This window comes from Leptodactylus fuscus, chromosome 4, assembly GCF_031893055.1.
Source record: "Leptodactylus fuscus isolate aLepFus1 chromosome 4, aLepFus1.hap2, whole genome shotgun sequence".
NCBI lineage: Eukaryota > Metazoa > Chordata > Amphibia > Anura > Leptodactylidae > Leptodactylus > Leptodactylus fuscus.
Window position 1 is genome coordinate 80,550,547 of NC_134268.1, and position 10,460 is coordinate 80,561,006.

Below are 10,460 nucleotides of genomic sequence, written 5' to 3' on the forward strand. Positions count from 1 at the left end.
GGACCTAAGGTCTATTATGGCGGGCACAATGTGTAACAATAAATACATAAATAAATTGTGATAAAAAAAATAAAGGAATAAAAAAAACAAAACAAAAAAAAACATCACATTTATATTCAAAAATAAAAAATTATGTATAAATAAAACACTACATATCTATAGAAAAAATTATTTGAATTACCTGATCAATAAAATGCTATAGTTTCAAAAATGTGTCTGGTCATGAACCAGGAAAAATGGTTTAAGTTGTGAATCTTTTCTTTTTGTTAAAGGGGTTGTCCGATCACGAGGATCCTATCTATACTGCTTGTTAATGTGGATGTAAGACTTTTCCTAAATACACTGCTTCAGCAAAACTGCTTTGTTTGTCCACTATCTTACTTTATTCAATTCTTTGTTGACACAGCCCTTGACTTATCTGCTCAAAAGTCAAGTGATGTATCTGCTGCTCTCAGGGGGGAGGGAGGAGGGGCTAAGTGCAGGGAGCAAGCCTGTGTTTCTAGCTATTCCTGTGTCTACACCATGTGACCTAGGTCCTGCTCTCAGATAGGGGAGAGGAGCTGCTTTCATTTCTTCTGTTCTCCCGGTTATCAGGCTAGCTAATTCAATTGTGTTCATTATGGCAGAGACAGGCAGTCTCTGTATGTAACACAGATTGGAGTTGCTGCTGCCTGTACTTCATAGTCCAATATGGGTGGGCAGAGCCACATGCAAATTTGGGGGCGGAGCTAAATGACAGGTTGCATGTGAAGCCCCGCCCATCAAATGATGCAAGAAACCAGGAAGAAAGAAGATTTTACAGCAGTAAAGACTGGTGAGTATGTGACGTGGGAATACCCCTTTAATTGCTTTTTATTCACAGTATATTTATCGCATTTATTTAGGGGACCTTAAAACCTAACCTCTATTTTTTATGGTAATGCAATTTGTTTATCTTTTTTCTTTTTTTTCTTGTTGCATCTGGCCATGGCATCTAAAGGGATAAGTGCCTCTGAATAGTGAGAGGGAGTAGATAAGCTGATACCTCCTCTTTTGTCAGTAGTGGATGCAATAATGGGTCAGTTGTATTATTTATATAATATATCTGTTATCTTTTTTTGCTTTTCTGTCTGTCTTGTCTGTGTTATAAACGAGGTGACTCCTGGAAAGATAGCCCTACATAATTGTCAAGCGTCAGTCTATTTTTAGGCTTAGTGGATAGAGTTAAAATTTAAGGATTTAATACATTTTTTTAAATAAACATAATGACATGGAAAATCTAAAGGCATATAAAAAAAATGGAGTTCCAATATATAAGAATCAAACTCTTAGCAACATCTACTATATGTCCTACTACCTATTTAGCTCGACTAGGAATTGCTTCCATTTTTAATAGAGCAATCTCAGGAGAAGGCACTAGTGATAGGAAATCTAGTTAATTTTGGAGATTGTTTCTTTTGATCTAGTTCTTTCAAAAGAATACTTAAAATGATGAGTTCATTATCTCTCTGGCTCTTGGATACCGATGACGGATGAATGGAGACAGATCTAGCCTGTTACACAGTCACCACTGGTTCCTGGGATGAGTTATAGTTCTGATAATGATCACATTAAATACAGTATGTCTAATCCCCCCAGAATCCGTCACTGACTATACACTGACCAGTTGCTCCATTTGGCATCAAAAGGTAAAATTTTTCGTTGTTGACAGTGCAAGGCTAAGTATCAGAAATCTTCTCACTCCAGTTCACCAGAGGACAGGGGTAATACATTTCCAATGAACAAACTGCCAGTGATCAGAAGGATTCAGAAAAGTGATCAAGGAAGTTTAATCAGCCTTCGTGTGGTGAGGGTGATTTATGGACCCCCAGGCTTGACCCAGCAGTAGATGAGACCACTGTGAACCATTTATGTTATGCCAGTGCTTATGGGTCCGCTAAGACTCCTGGGCCCAGGCGCGGTTGCACCCGCAGGACCCACTCAAATTACACCCCTGCGTCTCATCTGATTCTAATAAAAACAAGGAGAAGATACCTGGTGAATTAAACAGATCAAGATATCCAGAAACAGCAGTAGGCATTACCATGGGCTGTGCTCATTCACTACCATACTCTATCCATGCACAAAAGTGGAGCTGTCTCTAGGAATGAATACAAATACAGATCTAACCTTCCCTTTAAGTTACAGTATACAGTGCAAGTAAAATGATAAATGTAATATTATAAAAATATCCATCTTTTTTTTGGTAATTACATGCAATGAGTCACAAATGAAATAATTAATTTACACAGATAACCATTTATTAGCTGATACTAAAGTCTCCGAAAAATTAACATAGAAATGTATTTATTGTTGTAATTAAACAATTCCTTTTGTTTATGAGATTCCATAACACATGTAATTTACACCTCACCACCTAAATCATTCCTGATGCTTTTTCTTATAAATTCAATTTCTTTCTAGATCCGTTTCCAATTATTCCGCTCAAACTACTTTATCTTAAACTGTATTTTGAATTAAGTAAAAAAGAACAACTGCTCCTATAAATATATTACGTTTTATTGAGGCATGATGTAGAGCTAATGCCAGACATTACAATCCTTATGATATTTTCAGAAAGGAGACTAATGCTTTACTGTTTTTCTGCTCATTTTCACAAAAACACTATTATTTCCCATGCTTATACAAATACGCATTGAAAATAAATCAGCAAATGTGCAAGGAAATAAAAGCGACTGCTGTATATTTATTAGTCGGTCTGGACAGGTGAGCTCAACACAATTTGAGCAAAATGTGAGCTAAGACTAATATAATAAGACAACCTGAAATTTAGAAGTATCGTAAATAAAGTAGTAATGTGGTTCAAACCAATAAGAATATTACACTTGCATACATTACAGTGCCCGCAAGCTGCTACAGCTTTTTTTTTGCTTCTGTATTGCATTCACAGCCGATGCGCCCCTACACCTTATTTCACTTTGTTATGTGCAAATCTACTTTTTTGTCTTTTACCTTTGGTTTTACATCTGCATTTGGGATTCTCTACGGTGAGTCCGCTCGGGTATCCCCCGAATGGAAACCTATACGTAGTAAAAAGTGGTTAGCTAAGAAACCACACAGAGCCCATATACTACTGTGTGGTTTCTGCTCGGTGTCCGCACGAATCATGCAGAGAGAAAAGTACTGCAAGCACCAATTTCTCTCTGCATAATCTGTGTGGAAACCACATGGACATCAGTATAGTCTATGGGGTCCGTGTAGTATCTTAGCTAACCACTTTTTACTGCGTATCGGTTTACGTTTGGGGGCCCCCAAAGGGGTCACCCTGAACAGAATACCGAATGCAAATATGAACCGGGCCTTAGCTTACCCTGACCATATAGTCACATGACCATAGCACAAAATGGCTGTTTTACACTTAAGAGGTGCAAATTGTCACAGATTCCTCATGTATTTGTGTTTACTAGAGATGAGCGAACAGTAAAAAGTCCGAGGTTCGATATTTGTTTAGAGTAGCCCCTCAATATTCGACTACTCGAATCGAATATCGAACCCTATTATAGTCTATGGGGGGAAAATGCTAGTTTCAGGGGTAGGCAACGTTCGATCAAATTACACTTACCAAGTCCACGAGTGAGGGTCGGGCTGGATCCTCCATGCAGTCTTCTCCTTGCAGCGTCCCAGCGGCATCTTCCGGCTCTTCATTCACTCTGCCAGGCATCGGGCCAAGCAGACATGCGCAGTCGGCTCTGCCCAGGCCCGATGCCTGGCAGAGTGAATGAAGAGCCGGAAGACACCGCAGGGACGCTGCAAGGAGAAGACTTCTAAAGGTAGGAGAAGAACCAGCATTGATTGGCCGACTGTATAGCATTCGGCCAATCAATGCTGGTTCTGCATCGAACTTTTACATTCGAATAGCGAGTGGTACTCAGTCGAGTACTAGTATTTCGAATACCGTAGTATTCGATCGAATACCTACTCGATCGAGTACTACTCGCTCATCTCTAGTGTTTACTAATGGATCCGTGAAAATGGGTAAAAATAGGACATGATCTATTAGGTGATGGCTCATTCTAACTACTTCTGGACCGCCCATTGGATTTTTACGTCAAGATAGTGGTTGTCTCATTCTCCAAGGACGTACCGGTACGTCCTTGTAATTTTAATCAGCTGTACAAATTCGGGAAACAGGGAGCCAGCTGTTACTACGTCTGGAGCTCCCCTAGAGAAGACAGGGAAATTTTATTACCATCCCTGCCTTCCCAATCGCTTTGTATACAGTGCTCAATGAGCGCTATATACACAGCTATGGGAGCCGCCATGATGGGGCCGCCCTCTGACATGGCTGTCATATGATCCACCAGGGATCACAGACTGTTAAGGCTGCTGGGTTCTAGAAGGCACAGATCTGTTCTTCAGTCATGGGAAGGAGACTGCATTCCTCCTGTATCAGCCCCAATTACAGGGGAACTCAGTCTCCCCCACCACAAGAAATACATGACCTTATATGGGCAAAATGTATGAAAATACATATATACATACAGAAATAATATATATATATATATATATATATATATATATATATATATATATTAAAGTTAAATCATTTTAAAAATAAATTTAAAAAAATATGTCAATAACATGCTTTCATCACAGGTTCTAGCCCCACCCCCAACAGCACAATACAAAATGAAAATTACTGAAACGGAGAATAAAAACTATTTTTAAAGTTTTTTTTAGTAGCACTTAGCACTACTAAATTAAATAAAAGTGAAAAGTGAAAAACAAACAATTTTATCTCCTCTTTTGTTTACATTTTCCCAAATATAAAAAAAATTAAAAGAAGCAAAAGTAAAAACAACATAAAAATAAAGCCTTATGTGTCACCGAAAAAAGATGCAAAAATTAGTCGAATGTGTCTAGCAGTGTTCTTATCTCCTTTGTTTGCATTAACACTTAAGAAGCCAATCAGTAGCGTCAGCCATTGTGGTGCCATTCATGAAGAATGGTCATGACATCATCACTACTGGTCCTATAAGGGACCAAATCTAAATAGAAGAGAACAGAAGGACTTTCAGAACAGAGAGAGAAATAAATAAATAAATAAATAAATAAATAAATAAATAAATACAAAAGAAATCCACTTTATGGACATATTTGGGAGATTTTTTAATGAAAGGATCATTTGCAATAGGTATTTATTAAGATTTTGGACCTTCTGTCTCCTGCAGCCTACATGTGTACAGTATATACCACATATGCTACATAATGTGTTCACTAGCAAAGTTCAACTGCGATTTCATAACAAATCAGACTAGAAGATAATTCGGGAGAGCAGAGAGATAAAGAGGGGGATGGAGACTGTCAGACAGATTTGCTAGTGAATAGAATAATGTAGCTTGTCATATAATGTGCAGTGCAGTGTTATATACAAAAGCTGCAAATGGTGCAAAATTAACTAATGCAATTACATAAAAAAGGGGATGTTTAGGTAAAAATATAGGCTTTTCATAAAAAAAGCCCCTAAGGTAGCCTTTGAGTGTGCTCATGTTATGTAGTAGATATAAGCACTCCAGCTGTCACTATTGCCACAAGCATCTGCATTAATAGACCTTTTATCTGCTCTTGCACAGTTTGAGGTTTTCTTTATTTTTGTTTTACCTCTTTTTTAACCTTTTCTGCCAGTAGGTGTTTTCTACTGACTATAACAAGTCTATTAGTCGATGCATAAATGAAACAATAGCATAAAAATGTTTTAAACTGATTTATACAGACTCGGCTCTGATCATTTTGCAATGTGCCCAAAGCACACGCTTCCGTATCCTAATCCAGACTTACCTCTTGTCTAAATTATTATATCAAAAAATCTCAGGAATTTTTACATGCTGTAGACGAAAATAGCCTAGCAAAAAATATTTAACAATATTTGAGACGTATATACTAATCCTGTCTTATATATAGACATTGTACACTTAGACCAGTCAATCATATTGTCAGTGCACACAGAGTTTTTTGGCGCTGATTTTGACACTGAATCCGCCTTAAAATCAGCCTCCAAAAAAAGCCTCCCAATATAACATATTAGAGCATTTTAAGCCACACCCCTTTGCTGATAGAGACCCCTTGTCCAGAGAGGCATGATAGAGGTCTAATATACATAATAAATATGGTGCACTGTATATAAAACAGTTTTTGGTTTAGATGTTACAAGAGGCGGTACCCCATTCAGGATCAGAGGAGAATCGCTCCAGTCCTAGAGGATTCAGCTCAACCAGGTCATCAATTTAAGAATATCCAGCACTCAACATTCCTCACAGCGCTCACATGGTATAAACCATGTTATTGTTTGCATTATAAAAAGTTCTAGAATTTTCCAAATTTTTCAGTATCAATTCCTCACGGATTTCTAGATCTGTTTGATCTCATCCATTGTTTACTTGCAGTGGATACAAATCAGTCCATGGTCTTGTTATCAGAGCTAGTTTTAGACAGTGTGGCCCTGGGCAAAATTAAAAGTGGGGCTCCAAATTCTCGCATATTGTTCCAACAAGACAGTACACACTGTGCAGAGTGCTGCTGCATTTCTAGCACTAGGGGATTTTCTAGGGTCTTAAAAGATAAGGGGCATGAGGTCTGACTCCCTACATGGACAATGAAATTATTTCTAAACATATATAGTTCTTGAATAATAATTCTATACAAAAACCAAATGTAAGTATTATCTAATATTACTTCTTCACAGTTACTACATTTGGCAAGGAAATACTTACATTTTGGAATATCCACATATAAATAGCTTTCTGCTCTATTGGAGGAGCAGCAATCCACAGAAGTCAAGTGGGACTGGGACTTCCATTGTACTGCGTACTTGCTGCAGAATTTGTAGCTTGGTATTTGGCAGTTGTTCCCTTGAAAGCCACTGTAGCATAAGCTGAGGCTCACCTTTTAGTAATTAGTGTGCACCCTGCCCCCACAGCTTTCAATCTTTGCAATAATTGACACGTCTCAATTCGACATCACAATTCGCTTTTTGCTGTGTGTTTCCGGAGTGCTGCTAACTGCAGATCCAAGTGTGTGACAAACCAGAGATAACCTCAGTCACCCCTGCCCATTAGTCCCAGCCTATAAGAAAAATGAAATGGGACTCACGGTGCAAAAAGTCCAATCATGCATACGGCATAAGTCACTGTCTAGCAGCAAACTGAGGTATCAGCTAGTGCCCGCTTACATTTACCTTAATATGTAACACAATCGGTATTGTATAAAGCAGAGGTATCAAACTCATTTCTGATCAGGGCCACATCAGCCTTATGTTGTTTTCAAAGGGCCATTAACGATTCTGCGACTGTATAAATATAACTATGGCAGTCATAAAGCTGAAGGCAACCTTCGGTGGGGATGGTATGGCACTATTACAGTAAGTGTGAACTCCCTCTAATAGTTCCCCTCATATAGGTAATGCTATTAATTGTGAGTGGCACTATTACAGTAATAGTATCCTTACATTGCCCCCCCCCCCCTACCCACAGGTAATAGTGTCCCTCTCCCAGGTAATAGACTCCACACATAAGTAATGCTATTACCATTGCGGTGACACTATTAATGTAATAGTGCCTTAGTAGCAACCGCTTTGGATAATAATTCCCTCCGATATAGGGTAACGCTATTAACTGTAATAGTGCCCTAATAGGGCCCCCCACATAAGTACACAAGTAATGCTATTACCTATGGTGCGACATTATTCCTGTAATAGTGTCCTAATAGTGCCCCCCACATAAGTACATAAGTATTACTATTACCTGTGGTGGGTGGGGCATTATTCCTGCAAGGGTAAGTTCACACAGAGATTTTTGGTCCGGAACCTGAGGCACTTCTGGACCAAAAACCGGGTAGCCACGACTGAAAGCCGATGCACTGCACCGGCACCCGCCTGCGCACTCCACTCCGGATTAGGCCCAATGAATGGGCCTAGTCTGGAGGAGGGAGTGTCTTCAGGCCGAATCGCGAGGCGCCTCGGCCTGAAGAATGAGCACCTCGGTTCTTTTTTTCTAGGAGCCGGATGAAACGGCTCCTGTCTTTTTGGTCAGGGTTTTGAGGCCATATTCGTATTTGATTCGTATTCAAAAAACTCTGTGTGAACTTACCTTAACAGTGTCCTAATAGCGCCCCTCCACGCACACATAAATAATGCTATTACCTGTGGTGGGTGGGGCCTTATTCCTGTAATAGTGTCCTAATAGGAAAGAATACAATACACATTAATACTCGCAGGCACGGCAGCGTATCGCACTCTACAGTCTTACCTGCTTGCACTGCTATTACTTTTTTCATTGTTCCAGCTGGAAACTGAGCCAGGTAACAGACATAAATCCCAATATCTGCTTCTGATGTTTCTCTCAGTGTAATGGATAGATCTGATGATGAATTCTCAACTGCAAATGACATTCTACTCATATACTTTTGGGAGATGTATTTTCCATAACTTTTGTGAATAGTACATATTGTTTCTTCAGCTGATCCATTGACCTTAGCCCAGTGAATCTGAATGACAGTCCCGCTACCAGAATACCTGCAGTCCAGAGTTATTGTGCGTCTGAGTATTAAAGTGGTGTCTACTATTTCTTCAGGTTGAACCGCTAGAATATAGAAAATACCAAAGTTACAGTTCTTGTTCTATATAGCTCAAAATATTCAGATATATAGTTAGAATTAAATGGAAAATTCAGAATAAATATAATCTTACATTTCATCATGTGCAGGAAAGAAAGAACAATTAACATTCTCATCTTCTCAAGGCGACGATCTTCACACTAAGAAGAAGAAGGGAAATAAAGATAAAATGTAAGATCTCAACAAAGCAACATCATTTCCTCTACTCACTTCCAGAATTAGCTCAGTCTGAATACTCTGCAAAGCCACACAAAGGCTTGTGGCAGGGTAAAGCTGCTACGTGGGCTCAGGAATTACTCTGATGTTTCTTAGAAAACTAGAGTACCGTATATTACAGAAATGAATCACTTGGCAAACAATATAGATTTGGGGAAAAAGACAACTTTAGCATACTTTTACCAAATGATTTCTGATTGGATTTATGCGTTGCATTTTACCATCATCTGTTCATAGTGTTAAAGAATATTCCCAGTTATTTCAGATATTATATAACCTGCTGCATTAAAACTGTGGGAATATTCATTATTGCCATATTCTCTGGGATAGGATAGGTAGGGGTCGCTAGCGTCAAATGGCCGACAAAAACTCACAACATATCCTCGCTGTATGTTATCACAGTAGGAGATACAAAAACCTCACAAGCCAGCAATAAGTCCAGGGGCGTAACTACCGTGGTAGCAGCAGAGGCAGCTGCCACAGGGCCCGGGATACTAGAGGGCCTGGTGACAGCTGCTACCGCTGCAGATTTTTTTTTTTTGTTTTTACATAGGCCGTTACCTGCTGGAGTAACACCAGCATGTAACGGGCCCTATTTACTGCAGTGTCGGGGGCTGCCTGAAGATGGAGTTGCCTCCTCCACAGTCTATCTTTTAACACTTGTAAAGTCAGCAATTGCTGCTTTTACTACTGCACCCAAGCAGGGGCCACCTGCTGTCCGGGCTCCTGCCTCCCAGCACTTGCATAGTGACAGCGGGCAGGAGAAACTTCTATCTCCTGCCCTCTGTCCCCAGGCCCTGTGCGGCCAATCAATGCTGGTCAATGCATTCCTATGGGAAAAAGTCAGCTCCAGCTCAGCTCCCACTCAACTCTTATTATTGCATTAATAGTGGCATAATACAGGGACTTGGGCATGTTAGATGCTCCCAGCTATGCTTCCCCTGCTGTCCCAGTTGCATTCTAGAGGTGTAGAGGTGTTGGCATCATTTGCTGAGGTGTCATATTGGACTTGGTGACTCTCCTGAGATGAAGAGTGGGTTCCCCTGAAACAAAGTTTTTTTTTTCCCCATAGACTAATGGGGCATAATGGGGTTCGTATAATGGGGTTCAATATTCGTTCGAATAGTCAAATATTGAGGGGCTATTCTAAACGAATATCAAATATTTCACTGTTCGCTCATCTCTAATAATGATGTTAATATAAATATGATGAGTTCTGGTAAAGATCCCCACAGCAGAGATCCCCCAAATAGAAGTTTGGAACTTATAACATGTATGTCATTACCAGTTCATTTCAAGACAATGGATTATAGTAGATATCCTGAAACCTTACATAGGGAAAACACCTTCAGTGGGTGATATTACTTCACTTCCTGCATCCTTAGAGGTTGGGGGTTGTGGCTAATGGCTATGTGAGAGACTTGTGTATTGGTTACTCCCTGGAGATAATTAATTTTTCAATTGCTGCCTTTCCATTATAAGCCCTTCGGTACCAAATAAAATGCCATAGACCCATGCATCGAATTCTCAGTACATCAAAGAATATCTCCATGATTTATTGCAGCTAACCTAATTCTATGCCCATTGTGAGCTTG

The 10,460-nt window shown here is 39.5% G+C and overlaps 1 protein-coding gene across 1 annotated transcript in view; it reads right to left on the reverse strand.

The window, feature by feature from the left end:
- CD226 (CD226 molecule) overlaps window positions 1-8,765 on the reverse strand; it is a 56,006-nt gene extending 47,241 nt beyond the window's left edge. Inside the window, exons 1-2 of the mRNA XM_075270776.1 lie at window positions 8,723-8,765; window positions 8,283-8,615 (exon numbers count right to left, since the gene is read on the reverse strand). Of these exons, the coding sequence (XP_075126877.1) occupies window positions 8,283-8,615; window positions 8,723-8,765 (376 nt within the window). The remainder of the gene's footprint in view (window positions 1-8,282; window positions 8,616-8,722) is intronic.
- Between the last annotated feature and the right edge of the window lie 1,695 nt (window positions 8,766-10,460).